The 26,983-nt window shown below is 51.2% G+C and overlaps 1 protein-coding gene across 4 annotated transcripts; it reads left to right on the plus strand.

The window, feature by feature from the left end:
- The first annotated feature begins 190 nt into the window (after positions 1 to 190).
- On the plus strand, positions 191 to 26,580 carry CAD (carbamoyl-phosphate synthetase 2, aspartate transcarbamylase, and dihydroorotase). Of its 4 annotated transcripts, XM_030800713.1 has the most exons (44): positions 191 to 452; positions 694 to 833; positions 3,989 to 4,118; positions 4,953 to 5,095; positions 5,278 to 5,419; positions 5,623 to 5,794; positions 6,317 to 6,502; positions 6,672 to 6,784; positions 7,103 to 7,248; positions 7,503 to 7,634; positions 7,768 to 8,001; positions 8,478 to 8,699; positions 8,905 to 9,093; positions 9,350 to 9,474; positions 9,657 to 9,787; positions 14,267 to 14,379; positions 14,779 to 15,023; positions 15,247 to 15,493; positions 15,825 to 15,923; positions 16,095 to 16,319; positions 16,409 to 16,591; positions 16,788 to 17,006; positions 17,299 to 17,466; positions 18,050 to 18,232; positions 18,340 to 18,444; positions 19,084 to 19,323; positions 19,554 to 19,635; positions 20,175 to 20,341; positions 20,517 to 20,681; positions 20,855 to 20,986; positions 21,230 to 21,431; positions 21,841 to 22,031; positions 22,130 to 22,270; positions 22,496 to 22,597; positions 23,063 to 23,159; positions 23,709 to 23,753; positions 23,856 to 24,025; positions 24,120 to 24,194; positions 24,709 to 24,921; positions 25,100 to 25,225; positions 25,417 to 25,572; positions 25,669 to 25,770; positions 25,995 to 26,089; positions 26,204 to 26,580. In XM_030800713.1, exons 1-44 carry the CDS (start codon positions 371 to 373, stop codon positions 26,304 to 26,306), a joined length of 6,678 nt encoding a protein of 2,225 aa, XP_030656573.1. In that variant the 5' UTR covers positions 191 to 370; the 3' UTR covers positions 26,307 to 26,580. The 4 variants fall into 4 exon arrangements, with proteins under 4 accessions (XP_030656573.1, XP_030656571.1, XP_030656574.1 ...); XM_030800711.1 differs by having other exon boundaries at positions 215 to 452; positions 25,417 to 25,770; XM_030800714.1 differs by lacking the exons at positions 25,669 to 25,770; positions 25,995 to 26,089; positions 26,204 to 26,580 and having other exon boundaries at positions 215 to 452; positions 25,100 to 25,193; positions 25,417 to 25,522.
- The last annotated feature ends 403 nt before the right edge of the window (positions 26,581 to 26,983 follow it).

The following is a 26,983-nucleotide window of genomic DNA, read 5'->3' on the forward strand; positions in this document are numbered from 1 at the left end:
AGGAAAGGCGCCCTGCCTTACGTGTTTCTTGCTTGGGGTGGGAGGGACTGCTTTAGAGCAGCCTGTTTTTTCAGGTTTCCCCTGGTTTTGCAGTGCGGAGACCACGAGGGCCCACTCCCCGTGGCTCCGCGGACCCCGCCCCTTACGTGCCCGGCCCCGCCCCTCACGCCGCCTGTGTCCGCGCCGCCGCAGTCTCTGCTGCCGCCAAGCGCGCCCGAGGCTCCTGCGCTTCCGCGCCCGGCTTCTCTCCAGCGCCCCGCGCCGTTAGCCACGTGGACCGACTCCGGCGCGCCGTCCTCACGTGGTTCCAGTGGAGTTTGCAGTCCTTCCCGCTTCTCCGTACTCGCCCCCGCCTCTGAGCTCCCTTCCCATGGCGGCCCTAGTGTTGGAGGATGGGTCGGTCCTGCGGGGCCAGCCCTTTGGGGCCGCCGTGTCGACTGCCGGGGAAGTGGGTAAGCAAGCCCGGTTAGGCTGCAGACCTTATCCCACTCTGATGCGCCTCTCCGCCCAACCTTCCCCGTCCAGACCCCGCCATTTTCCCGCCAGCATACCCCCTTCCCCCATTCGGTGCCCATGGGCCGCAGCGCCATAAACCCCTCGCGACCAAGGCAGCCTCCACTGGGGCGTGCTCATCGCGCGGGGAGTGTTCCGAAGGGTGCCCTACCGGAGCCCAGCCCTGCTTCTTTCTTGCAGTGTTTCAAACCGGCATGGTCGGCTACCCCGAGGCCCTCACTGACCCCTCCTACAAGGCACAGATCTTAGTGCTCACCTATCCTCTGATCGGCAACTATGGCATCCCCCCAGATGAAATGGATGAGTTCGGTCTCTGCAAGGTAGCCACACCCAGTGCTTTCTCTACATTCCTTTTCAAGTCAGTAATTGTTAACTATTAGTGAAGTAGTTGACACCCTGCTGGGCATCCTGCAGAAAACATACCCACTGAAGTAATAAAGTCAAGGACTAAGACTACTACTAACTGTAGTTAGGGGTTGTTAAGTGACTTGGGAGGCACAGAGTGTTGGAGGCCTCAGGAAAAAGCTACCGCCTTTGTTAAGGGCATCAAGGTTCCAGGCATAGCTGAAAGCATTCTGTATGTAGTGAAAGCATGGATCAAGGAAAAGTAAAAGAGATGTAAGGGAACAGCCTTGTCCAATTTATTAGGCATGCAGAAGTCATGAGAAAAAAGCCTGCAGATAAGTTAAATCCAGTGGGCACGGAGGGACCTGAAGCCAAAGCAGAGTCAGCTTAGTTTGGTAAAGGATCCATTGAAGGTTTTTTTTAGCAGCAGAGTCAGATGGGAGCAGTGCTTTTTAGGACTACATAAATTAGAGGAAAGAGACTGGAAACTAGGGTCACATACTTTGCAGTGACAGTGAGTGCCAGTTTACCTACAAAACCAGTGACATTATCTTCTAGACCTACTGACATGGCCTCGTCTGATTTTCTGCTTTTCAGTTGTGTTCTTACCTCTAGGTGAGAAAACAGTTTCTTCCTACAGTGAGGTTTCCCCTATTCCTTCACCTCTGAAATTTGGAAACTGAGTTGCCCTCTGACAGTTCAAGCATTAAAAAAACCCAACATATAGTAGTTAAGGTAATAGAGGAAGTCAATCTGGCCTAGAGTAGTATCTCTCAAAATTTGTTTGGCCTCATTGCAGGTGTAAGCCTTTAATTCTTAATTTGCCTTCCCGGCCACCCTGACACGGGGGAGAGCGAGCTCCGGATAGAGGACATACATATTGTTCTTCCTGGAAAAGAATTTCTAGGTTCATCACAAACCTATAAATACACTGCATTCTAATTGATAGTGAATTCTTGTGAATTTGGTTAAGCTTTGTCAGTCATCACCTTTGTCAACTCTAGGCACACTGACAAAATTGAGTTTATAAAACTACAACATTGAGGCCTGATTAGGACCAGGGTGGGAAAGGCCTCTTGGAGCCACTCGCACATATAAATGGATTACTCCACCTGGCCAGGGAGGGTTCTGCCAAACTATCCTTCAGATCCCTGGACAGTCTCAGAATGCAGGTTCCTTAAACTCTTTATCACCCAGCTGAATGCAGTTTATGCCGATCCCTCTCACATAAACTTTCTGTTTCTGTGTAGCTATTAAACACTTATCTATTGAGTAACAAGTTTGTTTTTTTTTTTTTTTGGGACAAGGTCTCACTTTGTCACCCAGGCTGCAGTGCAGTGGCATAATCATGGCTCACTGCAGCCTCTGCCGCCTGAGCTCAAGCAATCCTCCCACCTTAACCCCCCAAGTAGCTGGGACTACAGGCACCTGCCACCATGTCTGGCTACTTTTTTTGTATTTTTTGTAGAGACCAGATATTGTCACATTGCCCAGGCTGGTATAGTATCTTTTTTTAATTTTTTTTATTTTCATTTTGTTTTGAGATAGAGTTTCACTCTTGTTGCCCAAGTTGGAGTGCAATGGCACAATCTCGGCTCACTGCAACCTCCGCCTCCCGGGTTCAAGCTATTCTCCTGCCTCAGCCTCCCGAGTAGCTGGGATTACAGGCATGGGCCACCATTCCCAGCTAATTTTGTATTTTTAGTAGAGACAGGGTTTCTCCATGTTGGTCAGGCTAGTTTTGAACTCCCGATCACAGGTGATCCGCCCCCCTTGGCCTCCCAAAGTGCTGGGATTACAGGTGTGAGCCACCGCGCCTGGCCTTTTCTTTTTAAATAATCTCAAATGAAGTTTGGGGGGCATGCCTAGTATTGTGCCCTGAACCTTTGTTTTTTATTTGGTAATGTATTTCGTACCTCCCTATCTTATTCAGTTGTTAATCACACTCTATAATTAATATTTATATGGGTGTTACCTTGTTTTCTAGCTCCCTAAGTCAGAAATAAACATCATGAAGACAGGAACCTCATCTTTTTTTTCTCATTGCTCTTTTCTCAGCATCTTTTGCAATGCCTGCACCTCAATAAATGTCTGACTGACACCATGTGCCTTGTTCTTGAGTTCTCTGTTTCGTGACAAAGACATAAATACATATTCATCATATGACGTAAATAGCAAGAGAGAAATAAAGTATTAAAAGAGCTCTAAGATGGAGGCACAAGCTGTATTGGGTGAGTGGGAGGGGCTTCACAGAGAAGGGATTTGTGATTTCAGTTTTAGATAAAGGAAGAAAGAGGCGGGGCGTGGTAGCTCATGACTTGTAATCCCAGCACTTTGGGAGGCTGAGGTGGGGGGATCACTTGAGCTCAGGAAGTTTGAGAGCAGCCTGGCAACATGGTGAGACCCTGTCACTACAAAAAATTAGCCAGGTGCGATGATCCGCGCCTGTGGTCCCAACTACTCAGGAGTCTGAGGTGGGAGAATCACTTAAGCCCAGGAGATTGAGGCTGCAGTGAACCGTGTATTTGCGCCACTGCACTCTGCACTCCAGCCTGGGCAACAGCAAGACCCTGTCTCAAAAAAAAAGGAAAAAGGAATGGCTAGGTGTGATGATGGCTCACTCCTGTAATCCCAGCACTTTGGGAGGCTGAGGTGGGCAGATCACAAGGTCAGGAGATCTGAGACCATCCTGGCTAACATGGTGAAACCCCGTCTCTACTAAAAATACAAAAAATTAGCTGGGCATGGTGGCGGGTGCCTGTAATCCCAGCTACTCGGGAGGCTAAAGCAGGAGAATTGCTTGAATTCAGGAGGCAGAGGTTGCAGGGAGCTTAGATCTCACCACTGCACTCCAGCCTCAGTGACAGAGTGAGACTCCGTCTCAAAAAAATAATAAAAAGGAAAATGTCATTTTCAGTGATCATCGGGGCACCCTGGGCCTGTGGGTTGTGTTTCATATAGGAGAGAGCGTTGTTGGTAAATGGAAATATCTATGCAAAAGCACCAAAAGCTTGGTATATTGAAGGCCATTCAATGTGGCTGAATATAGGGTCTGTGGCCACACAATTGGGAAAATGCTGTAAAGAAATAACTTGGCCTGAGGCTTCTCACAATGTCTTTCCATCTACAGTGGTTTGAATCCTCGGGCATCCATGTAGCAGGACTGGTGGTGGGAGAGTGCTGTCCTACTCCCAGCCACTGGAGTGCCACCCGCACCTTGCATGAGTGGCTGCAGCAGCATGGCATCCCTGGCTTGCAAGGTATGGTGGCAAGCAGGGGCATATCTGGGCAGAGCACAGCATGCCTGGATGGAAAGAATCAAGGTTTCTGTAGTCTGCTGGGACCTGACTCTAAGATTGTGATAGTTGGAAGGTTTAGATTGCAGTTGGGCTGGGGAAAAGAATTGAACTATCACTCAGAAGGAAAATTTCCAACACAGGAAGGAACTCCCACCTTCCATAATCATCAGCTCAGGGCTAATCTTATTTCATCACCACCACTGGATTATTTTGATGCAAATCTCAGACATCATATCATTTCATCTACAAATAGTTCAATATCTATGCAAAAGGAATCTTTAAAAAACATGACCATAATAACGTCATACACTAAAAAAATTAATAATTCCTAATACAAGTGTCCAGGCAATGTTTAAAATTTCCCCTAATTTTTTTTTTTTTTAACTGTTCATTTGAATCTTGCTCTAAACAGGGTTCATGCATTGCATTTGGTTGATAAGTCTCTTAATCTGTGGACCTTGTAACCTATTTGAAAACGGGTCTTTCCTGTATCTAGTATCCCATAGTCTGCACTTACTTGGTTACATTCCTGTAGTGTTACTTAGCGTATTCTTTTTTTCCCTTTATATTATTTTCTATAAATGGATAGATTTAGAGTTGCTCAATTCAGATGTGATATTTTTGGCAGGAATACTTCATGGTAGTATACTTCTGTCACAATGGCCCAGGATTTTGATGCACATAGAACAGCTGTGTGTGACTAGGGCTCTGGAATGGAAGTGCTTCTGGAAGTCTAACCTCACAGATGACTGAGTTGTGGGAGTGTGATTCCCTAAGACTGTGCTATTTTGACAGGAGTAGACACTCGGGAGCTGACCAAGAAGTTGCGGGAACAAGGGTCTCTGCTGGGGAAGCTGGTCCAGAATGGAACAGAACCTTCATCCCTGCCATTCTTGGACCCCAATGCCCGCCCCCTGGTACCAGAGGTCTCCATTAAGGTACAGAGGTAGAGTGGGAGAGTGTTGCAAGCTCTACCACAGTAGTTATATTCTGCCCACAACTGGGGGGTGAACACAGGAGAGAATCAAAGGAGGTTTTGAAGGTAGGAGTTGGTGCAGGCATATATTATACCCACTGAGCACAGCTGCCAACTGTTGCCCTTTATTCCTCTATTTCTCAGACTCCGCGGGTATTCAATACAGGGGGTGCCCCTCGGATCCTTGCTTTGGACTGTGGCCTCAAGTATAATCAGATCCGATGCCTCTGCCAGCGTGGAGCTGAGGTCACTGTGGTACCCTGGGACCATGCACTAGACAGCCAAGGTGAGTAGCTGGGGCCTGTTCAGGGCCTCAGACAAACAGCTTGGGTGGAAGATCTATCCCTTGGTCCAATTGCTAAAAGTCAGTATGAGTTGCAGTGAAGAAGATAGACATTGGGACTTACACTCTCATGAGCTGGGGGGCTGCAGGTGTGCCTCCTGTAATTGGAATACTGATTTTGATGTCATCTTTTCTGCCCATTCCAGAGTATGAGGGTCTCTTCTTAAGTAATGGGCCTGGTGACCCTGCCTCCTATCCCAGTGTCGTATCCACGCTGAGCCGTGTTTTATCTGAGCCTAATCCCCGACCTGTGTTTGGGATCTGCCTGGGACACCAGCTATTGGCCTTAGCCATTGGGGCCAAGACTTACAAGATGAGGTGGGACTTGTGGGGAGTAGAAGGGGCCCATACTTGTGGCATGAGGGGTGGGGTGTCTCGGGAATGAGAAGAGAGTTGGTGTTTATTCGTGTTGAAATAGGAGCGGGGGGTTGCAGGTGAGGTGGCTCACGCCTGTAATCCCAGCACTTTGGGAGGCCAAGGTGGGCGGATCACCTGAGGTCAGGAATTCGAGACCAGCCTGGCCAACATGGTAAAACCCTGTCTCTACTAAAAATACAAAAATTGGCTGGGCATGGTGGCGTGCGACTGTAATCCCAGCTACTCTGGAGGCTGAGGCAGGAGAATTGCTTGAACCTGGGAGGCAGAGGTTGCAGTGAGCCGAGATTGTGCCATTGCCCTTCGGCCTGGGCAACAGAGGGAGACTCCATCTCAAAAAAAAAAAAAAAAAAAAGGAAACAGGAGCGGGGCTACTGAAAACAGGAGATCAGTGAGAGCTGGGGTAGGTTCAGTAGTGAAGAGAGGGTGAGCGGGGCCTGTGACTTGGCATGCTTCTACCTCCAGATATGGGAACCGAGGCCATAACCAGCCCTGCTTGTTGGTGGGCTCTGGGCGCTGCTTTCTGACATCGCAGAACCATGGGTTTGCTGTGGAGATAGACTCACTGCCAGCAGACTGGGCTCCTCTCTTCACCAATGCCAATGATGGTTCCAATGAAGGCATTGTGCACAGCAGCTTGCCCTTCTTCAGGTGAGCCTGGTTGACTGGGTCTGTGCAACTTTGAAGCCCTGTGGGCCTTGATGATGGAAAAGTAAAGCACGGCAGTGGACCCGAGTCTCCTGTCCCACTACCCACCTCCGAGGCTGCCAGTGTCATGCCAGGGACCATGATGGTTTTCATGGTGCAATCTCTTCAACAGTGTCCAGTTTCACCCAGAACACCAAGCTGGCCCTTCAGATATGGAACTGCTTTTCGATATCTTTCTGGAAACTGTGAAAGAGGCCACAGCTGGGAACCCTGGGGGCCAGACAGGTAAGATCCTAAGTAGAACTAGGTTGTGGACCTAAGAACAGGGTTGGCTCCAGGATGGGCATAAGGTGGACATGCCCTGGGCAACTCCTAGATGTCTAGGAGGTTAAGGGGATTGGGGATGGGTGGCAACCAACCCAAGATACGTATGTTCAAGCTTCTGTTGAAAGGAACTCCAGGGTCCTGGGTTCTGGTCCTCCCTCTGCTACTCCTTAGATGTGTAATTTGCTCTGGACTCTTCTGAAAGCGAGGGAGCTAATCCAGTTGACCTCTTGGGTCCAGCTCAGCTCTAACATTCTACGACCTTCTTTGCTTCCACAGTTAGAGAGCGGCTGACTGAGCGCCTCTGTCCCCCTGGAATTCCCACTCCCGGCTCTGGACTTCCACCACCACGAAAGGTTCTGATCCTGGGCTCAGGGGGCCTCTCCATTGGCCAAGCTGGAGAATTTGACTACTCGGGCTCTCAGGTGAGGCATGTTCCTCCCCACCCTTCTGGGCGTGTGATCCTCAAGAATGGAAAGAGTCTTAAGGAGAAGGGCTGAGGTTGTAGGGAGGAAATGAACCAGATTTGGGGAATGTAGAGAAAGATGTGGTAAGAAATAGAAGTCAATTATTAGGAGCCAAGAGTACAGAGAGGGAAAGAAGAGGAGAATGCTACTCTAAGGCTGTTTGCAATTTTGCTTCTTCAGCAGAGGCTGAGATGCCATTCTTGTCCTTTTAGGCAATTAAGGCCCTGAAGGAGGAAAACATCCAGACGTTGCTGATCAACCCCAATATTGCCACAGTGCAGACCTCCCAGGGGCTAGCTGACAAGGTCTATTTTCTTCCTATAACACCTCACTATGTAACCCAGGTATGACTGGGGCAAGGCTGGAATGAAAAGAGGACTGGGCAGGGGGGCCCAGTGGTCACTCTGGGTTATTAAACTTTGATTGTCTCTCTACCCACAAGGTTCTGATGCCTGTAACTCCCCTCTCCATCCTCAGGTGATACGCAATGAACGCCCTGATGGTGTGTTACTGACTTTTGGGGGCCAGACTGCTCTGAACTGTGGTGTGGAGCTGACCAAGGCCGGGGTGCTGGCTCGGTATGGGGTCCGGGTCCTGGGCACACCGGTGGAGACCATTGAGCTGACCGAGGATCGACGGGCCTTTGCTGCCAGAATGGCAGAGATCGGAGAGCATGTGGCCCCCAGCGAGGCAGCAAATTCTCTTGAACAGGTTGGGGGGGTGTTTGGGTAAAGGAAGAATTGTGGTGTTTTCTTTGGTAGTGTTATTTTCTTTTTTTGTTTTTTTTTTTTCTTTTTTATTTATTTTTTTTGAGATGGAGTTTCGCTCCTGTTGCCCAGGCTGGAGTACGGTGGCGCGATCTCGGCTCATCGCAACCTCCGCCTCCCGGATTCAAGCGACTCTCCTGCCTCAGCCTCCTGATTAGCTGGGATTACTGGCATGCGCCACCATGCCCGGCTAATTTTGTATTTTTAGTAGAGACGGGGTTTCTCCATGTTGGTCAGGCTGGTCTCGAACTCCTGACCTCAGGTAATCCACCTCCCTCGGCCTCCGAAATTGCTGGGGTTACAGGTATGAGCCACCGTGCCTGGCCATGTTATTTTCTTTATATCTTTTTTTTCTGTGGGTCAGGCACACCTTGGGCAGCGGGAAATAACCTGTTTGTTCATCTCTTCCACTCACTGCAGGCCCAGGCAGCTGCTGAACGGCTGGGGTACCCTGTGCTGGTGCGTGCAGCCTTTGCCCTGGGTGGCCTGGGCTCTGGATTTGCCTCTAATAGGGAGGAGCTCTCTGCTCTCGTGGCCCCAGCTTTTGCCCATACCAGCCAAGTGCTAGTAGACAAGTCTCTGAAGGGATGGAAGGAGATTGAGTACGAGGTGGTGAGAGACGCCTATGGCAACTGTGTCACGGTGAGTGAATGGGGGAAGGGCGAGAGTTGTGTCAGGCAGGATGAGCTTTTGGAAGAGCAGAGGCCCGTGCCAAGGTCTTTGAGAGTTCTGTGTCCCTCAGACCCAGGTTAGGTGCAGCCCCAGAGGTAACAGGACCCTGGGGTGCAGCCTTCTGCCTCTCCTGACTCCACTTAGCAGTGACCTCCATGGCACCCCCCCTTCACAGGTGTGTAACATGGAGAACTTGGACCCACTGGGCATCCACACTGGTGAGTCCATAGTGGTGGCCCCTAGCCAAACACTGAATGACAGGGAGTACCAGCTCCTGAGGCAGACGGCTATCAAGGTGACCCAGCACCTGGGAATTGTTGGGGAGTGCAATGTACAGTATGCCTTGAACCCTGAGTCTGAGCAGGTAAGCTCTAGGCCCTGGAGCTGATAGTCTGGTTGTTACCCCCTCTTCTTGCATAATTTTTGGCCCTTGAGGTTGAGGTCTTTTGGCCCTACAGTCCCTGGAGTAGAAGCTGGAATCTTCTTTACCAGGGTTGGGCCTTAGGGAGGGCCCTTTTGCTAGCCATCACTATGGGGAGGGATTATTTTCTCTCCTTTCTGAGACCTCTCCTAGACGGGCTTCTAGGCCAGTGACTTTTTTTCTTTATTCTCCTTTGCAGTATTACATCATTGAAGTGAATGCCAGGCTGTCTCGCAGCTCTGCCCTGGCCAGTAAGGCCACAGGTTATCCACTGGCTTATGTGGCAGCCAAGCTAGCATTGGGCATTCCTTTGCCAGAGCTCAGGTATGACGATGAGGGAGAAATCCCAGTGGGGAAGTGGGTCTGGGGCTGAAGAAAATATTGATGGGACAGGAAATATGAAAAGGACATTGGCCTGGATTTGTGGGAATGGGAAGAGCTATGCGGAAGCTCACCTTTTATGCTTCCTTCACTGTCCTTCTGGCATCCCACCTGGTGGACCCCAGGAACTCTGTGACAGGGGGCACAGCAGCCTTTGAACCCAGCCTGGATTACTGTGTGGTGAAGATTCCTCGATGGGACCTTAGCAAGTTCCTGCGAGTCAGCACAAAGATTGGGAGCTGCATGAAGAGCGTTGGTGAGACTCATGACCCGGGCACCCCCATGAGGCCCCACCATCACCAAGAATCTCAAATGTCAAGAGTTCCCTGGCATGGCCTTTTAGCTCCTATGGAAGCAGGTGCTTGAGACATTTCAAACTAAGATTATAGTCCTCGTCAGGAGTTGGGGAGGCATCTGGAAATCTGTGTTGGAATACAGAACCTCTGGGATAGGTGCAAGCCATCAGACTATCTCATCTCATTTTTACAGTATCTCCTCTGGCACTTTGTGCTTTGGTCACTAAATGACCTTTTTTTTTAGTATGATGTTTACATCAGAGCAGGGCATCATAAACCTTTTTGGTAACAAGGAAATTTATTAGTGAATGATGAATGGCTGTAACATTACCCAGCAGTGGCAGAGCATGTTAGAATTGAGTTAGTATGTTTCTTTGTGGTATCCCTTTAGTTGCCTAAGACCATCCTCTAACACATTTCAACCAAAACAAAAATATACATGTACCAGACACAGTGCCACCAGCCTGATGGATAAGAGCATTTTGTGGTGCTCCAGATTTCCATTTAGGCCTTTAAACAAGTAAGTCTAAGCTCAGATATTATTTCAGAATTTTTAGAAATTCTGCAAGACTGCCAATTTTTTCCTTCTGGAGATGAATCTCTGTTATATGAAAATTAGAATAAACATGGAAATGAAGCCATAATTAAATTGTGGCAAAAAGAAATGGATTGAAAATAGGCCAATGAAAGATTGGTTCCTAGATGAGACATTTAATTGTTTGTTTTACATCTATTGAAGTATTCTTGGAATGTGGTCTTCTTTGGTAACTTTTTGTAACTTTTATTATACAAGTAAGAAACATGAGTCATGGAAAACGAGAAAAGATAGTTTAACCAAAGAACAATAGTCACCTGTAATCTTGCCTTACAGAGATTGATTAATTTGGCCGTGTATCTGCGACTGCATACATTTCTAGGCATATGTGTATGCATGTATTAGGCTTCTTTTTTAACAAATCTCAAAGTAAAAAGTCTTATAACCACAGTTACAAAGAAATTGAACAAAATCAGTCACACTACTGTTAGCATCGTAGTGTTTTTAAAACCTTTTTAAAGAAATGTAAATGTTAGGGTTGTAAATAGAAAAATACACTTGGTAAGAAATACTTAAGCCCCTAGAGTAAATGGTCAGAGGAGATGAACAAAACTTTACAGAAGAAGAAATCAATAAGCAAACCTAGAGAAAAGACGGTTCCTCTCATTAGTAAATAGAAATCTAGTTAAATGAGATACCGTTTATGCTCACTTCTTAGAAGGTTGCTTAAACTTTGTATTATAAAGCACAGACTTCTATAATGTTATTTGTACTTACCAAGGGCTATAAAATTTGTGTTACCTATTGCCTTTACATTTCTAGAAATTTATCCTAAGGAGATTATCCAAAACAGAAAGCATCATATCCAGTCCAGGCACGTTGGTTGTAATTAATTCCAGCACTTTGGAAAGCTCAGGCCGGAGGATCGCTTGAGCCCATGAGTTCAAGGTTGCAGTGAGCTGTGATTGTACCACTGCATTCCAGCCTAGGTGACAGGGTAAGACCCTGTCTTTTTGTTTGTTTGTTTGTTTGAGACGGATTTTCACTCTTGTTGCCCAGGCTGGAGTGCAATGGTGTGATCTCGGCTCACCACAATCTCTGCCATCTGGGTTCAAGTGATTCTCCTGTCTCAGCCTCCCGAGTAACTGGGATTACAGGCATGTGCCATCACGCCTGGCTAATTTTGTATTTTAATAGAGACAGGGTTTCTCCCTGTTGGTCAGGCTGGTTTTGAACGCCCGTGCTGAGGTGATCCACCCACCTTGGCCTCTTAAGGTGCTGGGATTACAGGTGTGAGCCACTGTGCCTGGCCGAGACCTTGTCCCTTTTTTCTTTTCTTTTCTTTTTTTTTTTTTTTTTTTTTTTTTTGAGAGAGAGAGTCTTCCTCTGTCGCCAGGCTGGAGTGCGGTGGTGCTGTCTCGGCTCACTGCATCCGCTGCCTCCCAGGTTCAAGCCATTCTCCTGCCTCAGCCTCCTGAGTAGCTGGGATTACAGGCGTGCACAACCACGCCAAGCTAATTTTTGTATTTTTAGTGGAGACGGGGTTTCACCATATTGTTCAGGATGGTCTCGATCTCTTGACCTCGTGATCCGCCTGCCTCGGCCTCCCAAAGTGCTGGGATTACAGGCATGAGCCACCATGCCCGGCTGACCCTGTCTCATTAAAAAAGAAAGAAAACATCACAGCCTAACTTATAATTATGAAAACTTTTTTTTTAATACAGAGTTTTATTCTGTCACCCAGGGTGGAGTGCAATGGTGTGACTGTAGCTCACTGCAGCTTGGATCTCCTAGGCTTAAGTAATCTCCCACCCCATCCTTCTGAGGAGTGAGACTACAGGTGTACACCACCACACCCTGCTAATTTTTTTTTTTTTTTAATTATTTGTTGTAGAGAGGGAGGTCTCACTATGTTGTGCAGGCTGGTCTCAATCTGCCTCAGGTGATCCTTCTGCCTCAGCCTTCCAAAGTGTTGGATTATAGGTGAGAGCCACCAGGACTGCCTAATTGTAAACACTTAGAAGCTAAATGGGCCGGGCGTGGTGGCTCACGCCTGTAATCCCAGCACTTTGGGAGGCTGAGGTGGGCATATCATGAGGTCAGGAGTTTGAGACCAGCCTGGCCAATATGGTGAAACCCCATCTCTAAAAAATATACAAAAATAAGCCAGGCATGGTGGCACGCACCTGTAGTCCCAGCTACTCAGGAGGCTGAGGCAGGAGAATCGCTTGATGCCAGGAGGCAGAGGTTGCAGTGAGCTGAGATAGCACCACTGACTCCAGCCTGGGTGACACAGTGAGACTACGTCTCAGGAAACAAAAAAAAGCTAAATGTCCTTCAGTTAGCAGTTAAATTATGGCAAATCATATAAGAATTAAGTTGGTGTTGGCCGGGCGTGGTGGCACACACCTGTAATCCCAGCACTTTGGGAGGCTGAGGCAGGTGGATCACCTGAGGTCGGGAGTTCGAGACCAGCCTGGCCAACATGGTAAAACCCCGTCTCTACTAAAAATACAAAAATAACCCAGGCATGGTGGCAGGTGCCTGTAATCCCAGCTACTTGGGAGGTTGGGGCAGGAGAATCAGTTGAACCCAGGAGGCACAGGTTACATTGAGCCGAGATCATGCCATTGCACTCCAGCCTGGGTGACGAGAGAAACTCCGTCTCAAAAAAGAATTAAGTTGATGTTTACGAGGCCACGTGGCGATGTAGGAAAATGTATGATGAGGGAAAAACACAGGATGGAAAGTATACGTATACTGTGATCGTATGTAAAACATACCTATGAAGGGCCCGGCATGGTGGCTCATGCCTGTAATCCTAGCACTTTGGGAGGCCGAGGCGGGTGGATCACGAAGTCAGGAGTTTGAGACCAGCTTGGCCAACATGGTGAAATCCCGTCTCTAATTAGCCAGATGTGGTGACATGCACCTGTAATCACAGCTACTCAGGAGGCTGAGGCAAGAGAATCTCTTGAACCCAGGAAGCAGAGGTTGCAGTGAGTCGAGACCGCACCATTGCATTCCAGCCTGGGCAACAAAAGTGAAAGTCCATCTAAAAAAAAGAAAAACAAACAAAAACCTATGAAGAAACGTCCAGAAAGAGAAACTCTAAAATGATTGTTGTAAATGTGATTTGCTCTGCATGGATGAGTAGTAGGGATCATCTTCCTATTATCTACACTTTTTAAAAAAGTTTTAGAGAATTCCAGATGGTGTTATGATTATGTGAATAAATCAAGCCCAATACCTAGACAGCCATCAGTGGTTTGGGCCACTGTGATAAACTTCCAGTATCCAGTGTATGGGGATATATTCCAGTATCCCCATCCCCGTTTTAGGCATATTGATTCCATATTCATTAATGAGCACAAAACCTGAGCTTATCCATGAAAATAGCAGGGAAAAGAGCTGTAAGTTAAGATTTTTTTGTTTGTTTGTTTTTTTGTTTTGTTTTGTTTGAGACAGTCTTGCTTTGTTCCCCAGGCTGGAGTGCAATGGCGCGATCGCTGCTTACTGCAAGCTCCACCTCCCGGGTTCACGCCATTTTCCTGCCTCAGCCTCCGGAGTAGCTGGGCCTACAGGTGCCAGCCACCACGCCCGGCTAATTTTTTTTGTATTTTTAGTAGAGACGGGGTTTCACCATGTTAGCCAGGATGGTCTCAATCTCCTGACCTCGTGATCCGCCCACCTCAGCCTCCCAAAATGCTGGGATTATAGGCGTGAGCCACCGCGCCTGGCCGTTAAGATTTCTTAATTGTGAAACACCATGAATCCCACCATCATGTGACTTGCCTTGAGAATCTCCCACAGTCTTGACTATAAACCGTAGGCATTATAGGCAGTGCCTTCCTCCCACCCCTTCCACCTCCACGTCTTCATTCCTTCCATTCTGTTCTTCCAGGTGAAGTCATGGGCATTGGGCGTTCATTTGAGGAGGCCTTCCAGAAGGCCCTGCGCATGGTGGATGAGAACTGTGTGGGCTTTGATCACACAGTGAAACCAGTCAGCGATATGGTAAGTAGCTCCCCTCCCCTGGCAACATCCCTAAAATAGACCCTGCTTCTCATTGCCCCCAGACCGTGAGCTTGTTACCAGTAACACTAGCAGCAGTCATCATTGGACATTTGCTTTGTTTTCACTTTGCTGAGAATTTTGAGATGTCTCATTAGCACGCAAGGATGTATTACTAGACTTGTTTTTACAGATGAGGAAACTGAGACATAGGTTATAGAAATTACTCAAAGCCACATAGCCAGTGAGAGGTAGACCCAGGATTGGTGTCCAGGTTTTTGCAATTACACAGCTTGTGCTCTGGTGTACAGTTTCCCCTTCCTGAGACAAGGGCAGCTACTTACGCTCAGGCTTTTAGATGGGCTGGCAGTAGCTTCCCTCTTTCTACCCCCTTTCTATCAGGAGTTGGAGACGCCAACAGATAAGCGGATTTTTGTGGTGGCAGCTGCTTTGTGGGCTGGTTATTCGGTGGACCGCCTGTATGAGCTCACACGCATCGACCGCTGGTTCCTGCACCGAATGAAGCGTATCATCGCACATGCCCAGCTGCTAGAACAACACCGTGGACAGCCTTTGCCCCCAGACCTGCTGCAACAGGCCAAGTGTCTTGGCTTCTCAGACAAACAGATTGCCCTTGCGGTTCTGAGGTCAGAGGTGGCAATGAGAGCTTCTGGCTGAGAAATGTGGGGCAGAACCTTTGTATCAGTGAGGGACCCTTGGGAGGGAGGAAGGAGAGTGTGGGAGAGCTTTAGAGGCTTCTGACCTTGGTTCCAAGGATATTTCCTCTCATCCGTGCCCAGGGGTCTCAACCCTCTATCAGTCTGTACCCTACTCTCTGGGCCTGTGTTTCAGACCCTTTTTCTATTTTAGCACAGAGCTGGCTGTTCGCAAGCTGCGTCAGGAACTGGGGATCTGTCCAGCGGTGAAACAGATTGACACAGTTGCAGCTGAGTGGCCAGCCCAGACAAATTACCTGTACCTAACGTATTGGGGCACCACCCACGACCTCACCTTTCGAACACCTCATGTCCTAGTCCTTGGCTCTGGCGTCTACCGTATTGGCTCCAGCGTTGAATTTGACTGGTGTGCTGTAGGCTGCATCCAGCAGCTCCGAAAGGTCAGAGGGTTCATTTTCATTCCAATTTCCTTGCTATTCTGTTCATCTCTAGCAATTGCTTGGCACTAATCCTGGCATTTCCTATTAATTGCCATCCCTTTGGTCGTAGAGCTTTGGGGTGGGGGTCCTTTTAGGCCACCTCTCGTGCCTCACACAGTACATGAATCTCTTCCCCAACTCTTTGTACCTCCTTCCCTCCCAAGGCAGGGATCCTGTACAGCTCTTTCAGAGGAAGCTGTGCTGGCACTCTCTGAGGTAGGGGCTTTGGCTTAGTTTCTCCACGATTTTCCTCCCACCTGACTGCTAAGTACCTTTCCCCTCCCTCTTGCAGATGGGCTATAAGACCATCATGGTGAACTATAACCCAGAGACAGTCAGCACCGACTATGACATGTGTGATCGACTCTACTTTGATGAGATCTCTTTTGAGGTGAGGGAGATGGGGGCTTCCTGGTAGCTTGGGTGGCTAGGGTCGAGTGGAACAGCTGGCTGACCTAAGATTCTTTGAAACTTGGTGGGGGCTGAGGGAAGCAGTGAGCAGGAAGGCTCAGATTCCTGCCCTCTTTTGCTGCCACCACTTGTTTCTCCCCCTGCACTGTAGGTGGTGATGGACATCTATGAGCTCGAGAACCCTGAAGGTGTGATCCTATCCATGGGTGGACAGCTGCCCAACAACATGGCCATGGCGTTGCATCGGCAGCAGTGCCGGGTGCTGGGCACCTCCCCTGAAGCCATTGACTCGGCTGAGAACCGCTTCAAGTTTTCCCGGCTCCTTGACACCATTGGTATCAGCCAGCCTCAGTGGAGGGAGCTCAGTGACCTTGAGGTGGGCTGGGACCTGGTGGGATACCTGGAGGCTGGATGTTGCTTGGGGGTGAGTGTGAACAACCCAGCTAAGCTCCCTGCCTCCTGTAGTCTGCTCGCCAATTCTGCCAGACCGTGGGGTACCCCTGTGTGGTGCGCCCCTCCTATGTGCTGAGTGGTGCTGCTATGAATGTGGCCTACACGGATGGAGACCTGGAGCGCTTCCTGAGCAGCGCAGCAGCCGTCTCCAAAGAGCATCCCGTGGTCATCTCCAAGTTCATCCAGGAGGCTAAGGTGGGAGGCTGCAGACAGTGAAGTCTTTGAGGGCATGCTGCCAGCCCTGGAAGAGACTTCCTTCTCTGGTCCAGCAGAATCATAGACACCAGGGCTGGGAACTGTGGGTGTGGGGCTCATTAAAGGAAGAGACAATCCTATTGTAAGTGAGAGAAGAAAGTGGCGCTACGTCACACTGTCTGTGTCCCCCCGCTAGGAGATTGACGTGGATGCCGTGGCCTCTGATGGTGTGGTGGCAGCCATCGCCATCTCTGAGCATGTGGAGAATGCAGGTGTGCATTCAGGTGATGCGACACTGGTGACCCCCCCACAAGATATTACTGCCAAAACCCTGGAGCGGATCAAAGCCATTGTGCATGCCGTGGGCCAGGAGCTACAGGTCACAGGACCCTTCAATCTGCAGCTCATTGCCAAGGTAATAAGGCTAAAGGAAAGAACTAAAGGGCCACAGCTCCTGCATGTTCTGTGCTGGCCACAGTGCCATGAAGCCCTGCACTGTCTCCTGCCTTCATCCAAGTAGGCAGGGAAGCTGGAGGGAAAGGGCTGTAGCTAGAGCTCACGGTGTTGGGGCTTATGACAATCAGTCACCCTGAACCCTGCTCAGTCTGATCCCCCAGAGACTGAGGACTGAGAGGAAGAGTCTAGGCCTATAGATAGTGTCAGCAAGGCCAACCTGCAGAAGGTCTGACCAGTCTTCTCTGCCCCAGGATGACCAGCTGAAAGTTATTGAATGCAACGTACGTGTCTCTCGCTCCTTCCCCTTTGTTTCCAAGACACTGGGTGTGGACCTAGTAGCCTTGGCCACACGGGTCATCATGGGGGAAGAAGTGGAACCTGTGGGGCTAATGACTGGTTCTGGAGTCGTAGGAGTAAAGGTAAGGAATATTGAAACCCTTGGGGTTAGCAGAAAAATAGCGGGAGAGAGTTCACTCACCACACAGAGTTGTCAATCAGCATGTAAACCAGGCACTGACTGCAAGGCATTGCCGGATCATGGGGGTAATGAGGTGGTCACTGTCCCTTAAGAGCTTACTTTATGGTAATGGGAGGGAAGAGAAGTTGATCCCAAAAAAAGCTTTGGTGTAGAACAGTGTGTGATAAAACTACATATTTGACCTATAAACAGAATGCTGCAGGAGTTCAGAGACAGGAGGTGCTGCTTCCAAAAGGGGTGGTCTGGGAAGGCTTGAGCGAAGGGGTGCTATTTGAATTGAGTTCTGAAGGATGGTTAAGGTTTTTTATTTGCAAAGCTTGTAAGGTTTTTTATTGCAAGGGCACATCCTAAGCAGAAGCTGAGGGACAACCCCAAGTACATTTGGAAAGCAGTAGGGCACACAGAGAGGGTAGGCTGACCCTGGCATTCAGATGGGATCAAGAACAGGGGACCGTGTTCATCTCTGCTGGTGAGGGAGGAGGTCCCCTCACACCTTGGCCCTCTCTCCCCTCCTGCTCCTTTAGGTGCCTCAGTTCTCCTTCTCCCGCTTGGCGGGTGCTGACGTGGTGTTGGGTGTGGAAATGACCAGTACTGGGGAGGTGGCCGGCTTTGGGGAGAGCCGCTGCGAAGCATACCTCAAGGCCATGCTAAGCACTGGCTTTAAGATCCCCAAGAAGAATATCCTGCTGACCATTGGCAGCTATAAGGTACCAGAATCCAGGAGGGCTTCCCGAGGGCCTGGCTCCCTGGGCCAGGGCTGACCTTGAAATGGAACACAGGAAGAAAACAATTTCATCCTTCTGTTTGGTTTCAGAACAAAAGTGAGCTGCTCCCAACTGTGCGGCTACTGGAGAGCCTGGGCTATAGCCTCTATGCCAGTCTCGGCACAGCTGACTTCTACACTGAGCATGGCGTCAAGGTGCAGGAACTCTGGCAACCTACCCCACTGCTCTCCTTCCCCAAGGGGGTGAAAATACTGCACCAAAGAATTATATGGGCCGGGCATGGTGGCATATGCCTGTAGTCCCAGATACTCAGGAGGCTAAGGCAGGAGAATCTCTTGAGCCTAGGAAGTAGAGGCTGCAGTGAGCTGCGAGTGTGCAGTGAGTGCACCATTGCACTCCAGCTTGGGAAACAGTGAGATGCTGTCTCAAAAAAAAAAAAAAATTATCTCCTATTCCCCTGCTTTTATTATTACCGTTATACTAATAAGCTATATTCCATGTAGAAAGCAGAATACACAGGAAGCAAAGAGAAAAGTCTCTTAAAATCTGTCTACCACTGTTCTGATATTTTTCCTTCCAGAATTTTCTCTGTGTACATGTGTGTGAGCTCATACTGCACCTAGTCCTTGGTAACCCATCTTACTTAGTGTAGATATCTTTCCTGCCAAGAAATATACTTTGCCAGTATCAAATAGAGGCAGCCCTCGGTGCCCACCCTATGGGTCCTCAGTCTCCTCTTCATGGGCTCCTGGGCCAGCTCCTCTCCCTTAAGGCTAGCCTTCCTGACCGCTGCCAGACTCAGCTTGGCCCTGACCTTGACTTCGGGTTGGCAGGTAACAGCTGTGGACTGGCACTTTGAGGAGGCCGTGGATGGTGAGTGCCCACCACAGCGGAGCATCCTGGAGCAGCTAGCTGAGAAGAACTTTGAGCTGGTGATTAACCTGTCCATGCGTGGAGCTGGGGGCCGGCGTCTCTCTTCCTTTGTCACCAAGGGCTACCGCACCCGACGCTTGGCCGCTGACTTCTCCGTGCCCCTAATCATCGATATCAAGTGCACCAAACTCTTTGTGGAGGTAACTGAGACCCATGTGCTGGGAGGGAGACTGCCGGTGTTGATGGGGAGAAGAAAGAGGGAGGAGTGAGTATGGAACAGCCATGCTAGTAATAAAGCTTTGTGGCTACAGAGGGAGAGACGGCGGGTATACAGTGTGCAGAGCCTGGTTTATGGGAAAACCACATCTCTCCCTGCAACTCCCAGGATCACCCTTCCCTTAAATCAAAGCTGACTACTTTCCACTTGCAGGCCCTAGGCCAGATCGGGCCAGCCCCTCCTTTGAAGGTGCATGTTGACTGTATGACCTCCCAAAAGCTTGTGCGACTGCCGGGTAAGTCTTTGGGGAGAACTTGGCTTCTGGACACTGGCAGCCGCTGGCATAGAGACCCGCAGTGTGGTGAAGGATGGCTGGGGGGCCCACTCTGTCCTGGACTGCACAGACTGTGAAGACCCCAGAATCTTTCTCACTCTTTCATTCCTTGATCCACAGTGTCCACAGTGGCCTTGTCTGAGGATTTTTTTTTTTTTTTTTTGAGATGCAGTCTTGCTCCATCGCCCAGGTTGGAGTGCAGTGGTGTGATATCGGCTCACTGCAACCTCCACCTCCCAGGTTCAAGCGATTTTCCTGCCTCAGCCTCCCAGGTAGCTGGGATTACAGGCATGTGCTACCACACCAGGCTAATTTTTGTATTTTTAGTAGAGACGGGGTTTCACCATGTTGGTCAGGTTGGTCTCGAACTCCTGACCTCAGGTGATCTGCCCACCTTGGCCTCCCAAAGTGCTAGGATTACAGGCATGAGCCACCATGTCCAGCTCACCCTTCCTATTTCTCAATCTTCCTGTAATCTTGCTGTTTCCATTTTCTCCCAGGATTGATTGATGTCCATGTGCACCTGCGGGAACCAGGTGGGACACATAAGGAGGACTTTGCCTCAGGCACAGCCGCTGCCCTGGCTGGGGGTATCACCATGGTGTGTGCCATGCCTAATACCCGGCCCCCCATCATTGATGCCCCTGCTCTGGCCCTGGCCCAGAAGGTGAGCCACTGCACTCCTCTTCCTGGTATTGGAGACCCATATGCCCCCACCAGCCACCCTTGCTTCCCTGAGCCCTTTTCCTTCTGCCCTGCCCCATGGGCCCAGGCCACTGGTGCCAGGCTAGCCTGTGTGGGCATGGGTGCCAGTGAGCCTTACCTCTGTATATCCTCTCCAGCTGGCAGAGGCTTGTGCCCGCTGCGACTTTGCCCTATTCCTTGGGGCCTCGTCTGAAAATGCAGGAACCTTGGGCACCGTGGCCGGGTCTGCAGCCGGACTGAAGCTTTACCTCAATGAGACCTTCTCTGAGCTGCGGCTGGACAGCGTGGTCCAGTGGATGGAGGTAGGGAGTGTGCATGTGGCAGGAGGCCACCACCTAGTGTCTCCTGGCTTGTGGGCCCCTGCCTAAGTGGGCTGGTAGCAGTGAGGATTCAGGGGAGCTCCTGGGGACTCTAGGCTCTGATGAGCACAGTCAGAGATTCTGCACACTCCTTCATCGGTTCTTTCTGCTCCCAGCATTTCGAGACATGGCCCTCCCACCTCCCCATTGTGGCTCACGCGGAGCAGCAAACCGTGGCTGCTGTCCTCATGGTGGCTCAGCTCACTCAGCGCTCAGTGCACATATGTCACGTGGCACGGAAGGAGGAGGTAAGAGTACACCTGAGATCCTGCTGTCCCTGTTGCTTTCCCAGTAACACCAAAGGTCAGGGTAGTCCTTAGGGGCAGGAGACAGCAGGAGGAGAGTCTGGAGACAGCGGGAGGAGGGTCTCGAGCCAGCACCCTTGCAGGTCTACATCATCATTTTTTGAGCAGGGATATTGGCCAATGGGACTTTGTGTAGGGCAAGGCATATGAGTGGTGCCTCTTCTGGATCTTCCCATTGTTCTTCAGATCCTGCTAATTAAAGCTGCAAAGGCACGGGGCTTGCCAGTGACCTGCGAGGTGGCTCCCCACCACCTGTTCCTAAGCCATGATGACCTGGAGCGCCTGGGGCCTGGGAAGGGGGAGGTCCGGCCTGAGCTTGGCTCCCGCCAGGATGTGGAAGCCCTGTGGGAGAATATGGCTGTCATCGACTGCTTTGCCTCAGACCATGGTGAGAGAATCCAGCATGTACCTCCTCTGCCCAGTGGGGCTTGTGGGACAGCCCTAGCAAGAAAATGGGAAGCAGGCCAGGCCTCAGGACTCTACTAGGACAGGGTCTTGATCTGTATGGGACCCTAGCCTCTAGGGTGCCTGGTCTGTGATAGGTGCCTGATAAATACTTGTTGAAAGAATGAATGAGCCAGTGAGTAAAACTGCAAATGAAAGAATATGTGGGTAAAAGTGTGGGCTCCAGAAGATGGCAGCAGTCCTATTGCCCTTGTTTCTAGTTCCCAGAAAAAATGAGCATCGGGAGTGGTGGTGAGCATAAGGAGGTTGTTGGAAGTGCAGTCCTGGGGTGTGGGTGACTTCCTAGACATGGAGGTGATTGGTCCTGAGGGTAATGGCTTTCTTTCTCCCAGCTCCCCATACCTTGGAGGAGAAGTGTGGGTCCAGGCCCCCACCTGGGTTCCCAGGGTTAGAGACCATGCTGCCACTACTGCTGACGGCTGTAAGCGAGGGCCGGCTCAGCCTGGACGACCTGCTGCAGCGATTGCACCACAATCCTCGGCGCATCTTTCACCTGCCCCCCCAGGAGGACACCTATGTGGAGGTGTGGGGATGGGGCCCAGAGCAGGAGGGGGGCTCTCCAGCCCTTGGATCTGTTCTCTGGGGAGCCTTTCCCTAGCATAACCCATGTCTTCTGGGCAGGTGGATCTGGAGCATGAGTGGACAATCCCCAGCCACATGCCCTTCTCCAAGGCCCACTGGACACCTTTTGAAGGGCAGAAGGTGAAGGGCACTGTCCGCCGTGTGGTCCTGCGAGGGGAGGTTGCCTATATCGATGGGCAGGTACGCAAGTAGCCCCTGCCTGATCTCAGTAGTGCCCTCTTCCGCACCACGTTCATTTCTTCCCTACCCAGCACATCTACACTGTCCCACTATGTGCACCACTGCCCTGGACCAGGGGTTGGGGGCACAGCTCCCCCAAGGTGCTTTTTGTCCTTGCTGACATCTACCCCTTTAGGACCTGAGTTCTCTCTGCTCCCTCCTGAGTGCCCTGCCTTCTGCCTGCAGGTTCTGGTACCCCCGGGCTATGGACAGGATGTACGGAAGTGGCCACAGGGGGCTGTTCCTCAGCTCCCACCCTCAGCCCCTGCCACCAGTGAGATGACCACGGTATCCACAGTACTGGGCTAGGGGGCTGGGAGGTGTTAGTCTCGGGTCAAGATGAACAGCTTGAACATTTTCATTGGTGGTTCAGGAACAGTTGGGGTTTTCTTGAGGGGCTGAATTTGAAGTGGGGTTGGGTCAATTTTTTAAAAATGCTGGGCCAGGCCAGATGCGGTGGCTCACACTTGTAATCCCAGCACTTTGGGAGGCCAAGGCAGGCGGATCACCTGAGGTCAGGAGTTTAAGACCAGCCTAGCCAACATGGTGAAACCCCGTCTCTACTAAAAATAAAAAAAATTAGCCAGGCGTGGTGGTGCACGTCTGTAATCCCAGCTACTTGGGAGGCCGAGGCAGGAGAATTGCTTGAACCCAGAAGGTCACACTACTGCACTCCAGCCTGAGCGACAGAGCGAGACTCCATCTCAAAAGAAAAAAAAAAAAAACAACTCTGGGCCAATGTTATCCCTCCAGACACCTGAAAGACCCCGCCGTGGCATCCCAGGGCTTCCTGATGGCCGCTTCCATCTGCCGCCCCGAATCCATCGAGCCTCCGACCCAGGTTTGCCAGGTAAGAGTGGCGTTCCTGTGACTCAGAGACTATGTAGGGACAGGATCCACTTCTTCCCAGTGCCTCGCCTTTCTCTACTTACATATCCTCCTCTCCATCCCTTTATCCTCGTCTGATCTGCTGTGCCATCCTTTGCCTAAACAAGTCTCCCCAGTGTGAGTAGACATCTCACAGCTTCTCACATGCCCTTTTTTGTTGTGGGCAGCTGTGTTCCTCCGCCCAGGAGCTGGGATCCCACGGGGCAGCAGAGCGTGGGGTAAATCCAGGTTGTTGGTTGGTGTGAGTCTGGCCGTTCCTCTTGCCTAGGATGCCTTTGCCAACTGGGAGAGCCCCGGGAGGGCACCACTGCTCCCATACAACACAGCCCCATGGGAAGCCACCTGTCTGTCCCCAGAGCTGCTGCAGTCCCCTGCCCTCCCCTAACCTGCTATATTACTGTGTTGTGAATTGGTTTAACACATACACTGTGATTCAGAGTTCCTGGGAATATGGGGTTTCTTTCCAAACCTCAGCCATAAATGTATATCTGTCCTCTTGTCCTGTTTGCAGCTGAGGAGCCAAAGGAGAAGTCCTCTCGGAAGGTAGCCGAGCCAGGTGAGACTCCACCCTGACACATACTCACCTCGGGGACCTCTGATCTGGCCTTGGTAGGAGGAACCCTCTGACCAGCCTTTTCTGCCCCATCCCTCACTGCAGAGCTGATGGGAACCCCTGATGGCACCTGCTACCCTCCACCACCAGTACCTAGACAGGCATCTCCCCAGAACCTGGGGACCCCTGGCTTGCTGCACCCCCAGACCTCACCCCTGCTGCACTCATTAGTGGGCCAACATATCCTGTCCGTCCAGCAGTTCACCAAGGATCAGGTGCCTGGGGCAGGGAGGATGGGACCACCCAGAGCTTTGAGGATTTGGAAAGCTGGGGCTAGGGCCTTTCTAGCTAACGTGGGCTGTTTCTTAGATGTCTCACCTGTTCAATGTGGCACACACACTGCGTATGATGGTGCAGAAGGAGCGGAGCCTCGACATCCTGAAGGTCAGGATCAGGGCCAGGGGTAGGGTCCAGGCCATCGCCTGCCCTTGGGTCGCATCAGGGCAGGGCCGTGCAGTGGTCAGAGTGGGTCTTCCTCCCCCTGCCATCCCATCCCCTTATGTTAGTCCATCCCGCTGCTGCTGTAGGTCTTCCCCCACGTTTTCCCTCCCCAAAGCAGGATTTAGCTGGCTTGGGAGGCCCTGAGCATGAGACCATCACCCCACTAGTGGGGTCTTCTGGTCTGGGCTGCTGAAATCACGGGAGAGAGCTAGGGTGTGTCCTCCTTCCCCAGCTCATTCAGACACTTAATGATGGGTGGTTTTCTGGAGGCAGAGCCTTTAGCTCAGAGTGACACCAGTGGTGGAAACGTCAAGGCTCTGACAGGTCACAGGGGAGGTTTGGGTGCAGAAGGGTCCTCACAGCACCCCTCAAGTGTCAGTTGGGGTGGTGATGCCTATCTGGGGTTTCCCCAGGGTGGACACGCATACGTACACCTTCCACCTTGCTCCTTCCCCAGGGGAAGGTCATGGCCTCCATGTTCTATGAAGTGAGCACACGGACCAGCAGCTCCTTTGCCGCAGCCATGGCCCGGCTAGGAGGTGCCGTGCTCAGCTTCTCAGAAGCCACATCGTCCGTCCAGAAGGGCGAATCCCTGGCTGACTCCGTGCAGACCATGAGCTGCTATGCTGACGTCGTCGTGCTCCGGCACCCCCAGCCTGGAGCAGTGGAGGTGAGGCCAGCCTGGGTACTGACATGGGGTTAAGAAGGCTGGACCCAGGGACATGAGAACCCTTCTGCCCACGTTTTCTGTGTTTTGGGCCAGATGAGTGAGGGGATCCCAAAAGAGGGGGACTGGCAGTTGGGGGGCCTCTGAGCTGCAAAAGACAGGATTTTCCCCTTTTTTCCAGCTGGCCGCCAAGCACTGCCGGAGGCCAGTGATCAATGCTGGGGATGGGGTCGGAGAGCACCCCACCCAGGCCCTGCTGGACATCTTCACCATCCGTGAGGAGCTGGGAACTGTCAATGGCATGACGGTGAGGGTGGTGGCAGGGGTTGGATCCCTGCCAGGGGACGATCTAGAGAGGGAGGCAGGAAGTGGTTACCCCAGTCCAGGACAGCTGCAGCAAAGAGGCCTTCATTCTGCTCCAGAGGCTTTTAAAAGCTTGGAAATGATGTTGGGGGCACTCAGTCTGGGATCTCTGTGGTGACTGGGTTCCTCCCCTAGATCACAATGGTGGGTGACCTGAAGCACGGACGCACAGTACACTCCCTGGCCTGCCTGCTCACCCAGTATCGTGTCAGCCTGCGCTACGTGGCACCTCCCAGCCTGCGCATGCCACCCACTGTGCGGGCCTTTGTGGCCTCCCGTGGCACCAAGCAGGTGAGACCCTCACAGCCCAGCCTGGAGGCCATGGAGACGTGGGTTGGGCAGTCAGAGCCCAGCGCTGCATCCACCATGGCTCTCCTCACCCTCCAGGAGGAATTTGAGAGCATTGAGGAGGCACTGCCTGACACTGATGTGCTCTACATGACTCGAATCCAGAAGGAACGATTTGGCTCTACCCAGGAGTACGAAGCTGTGAGTGTTGGGCTTGAGGAAGAAGCCAGGGCTGCTGCCGTAGGGCATCAGATATGAGGACAGAAAGGCTGGGCTGAGGGCTGAGTCAGAGCTATTAAACCTCACATCTGTCAACTGCCATAGCTGCATGTGGGTGTGGAGGGGACCCCAGTGGAGCCCAGACGTTTGTCCTCTGTAGCCACTCCTACCCCAAGGCACTAATGGGGACCCCATCTGCTTTGCAGTGCTTTGGTCAGTTCATCCTCACTCCCCACATCATGACCCGGGCCAAGAAGAAGATGGTGGTGATGCACCCGATGCCCCGTGTCAACGAGATAAGGTGGTGCAGCATCAGAGTCAGAGACTGCCTCAGGGCTGGTGGAGGGGAGGAGACTTAGTCCTGGACAAGCCATCCATGGGCTGCACGATAACACTTCTTTTTTTTTTTTTGCAGCGTGGAAGTGGACTCAGATCCCCGCGCAGCCTACTTCCGCCAGGCTGAGAACGGCATGTACATCCGCATGGCTCTGTTAGCCACCGTGCTGGGCCGTTTCTAGGGCCTGGCTTCCTCAGCCTCTTCTCTTTAGGCCCAGCTGCTGGGCAAGGAATTCCAGTGCCCCCTACGGGGGCAGCACACTTAGATATTCCTGGACATCCAGATAGCTCACCTGTGCTGACCACACTTCAGGCTCTGGACTGGAGCTCTCTGGCATGGGGGTGGGGCCTCAGATGCTGGGGCCCAGTCTGCCCCATCTTCATTCCTGCACCTTAAACCTGTACAGTCATTTTTCTACTGACTTAATAAACAGCCGAGCTGCCCCTTGATGCTGAGTGTAGTAGAATGGAGCTTTCTTTTAGAAAATTGAACAGATTCCCAAATAAGAGCAGCCTCACCAGGCAGGGCTCTGGCTAGGGCTGTGCGCCCACACTTGGCATTTTCACACTCGTGGCTCTTTGGGACTTGGCAGGAGCGTGTTAACTCTGTGCTCTCTGAGTCCTGTGTCGTGCTGATGCCAGCGCTTACCTGGGGGCTGTGGCTGGTGTCCAGTCCTCCTTCCTCAATTCAGTTGACTCAAAGACCTGACAGAGTTCTGCCCTCTTCCTGACACTGGGAGAACACCCATCAGGGTGAAAGGAAGGCTGAGCACTGTGGCCTGTCTGAGGCCAGGCCTTGACTGTAACCCACTCTTTCTGGTTAGACCTCCTCCAGTGGCTAAGGCTGCCATTTCATTCT

The sequence above is a fragment of the Nomascus leucogenys genome, chromosome 19 (assembly GCF_006542625.1).
Source record: "Nomascus leucogenys isolate Asia chromosome 19, Asia_NLE_v1, whole genome shotgun sequence".
Classification (NCBI taxonomy): Eukaryota; Metazoa; Chordata; class Mammalia; order Primates; family Hylobatidae; genus Nomascus; species Nomascus leucogenys.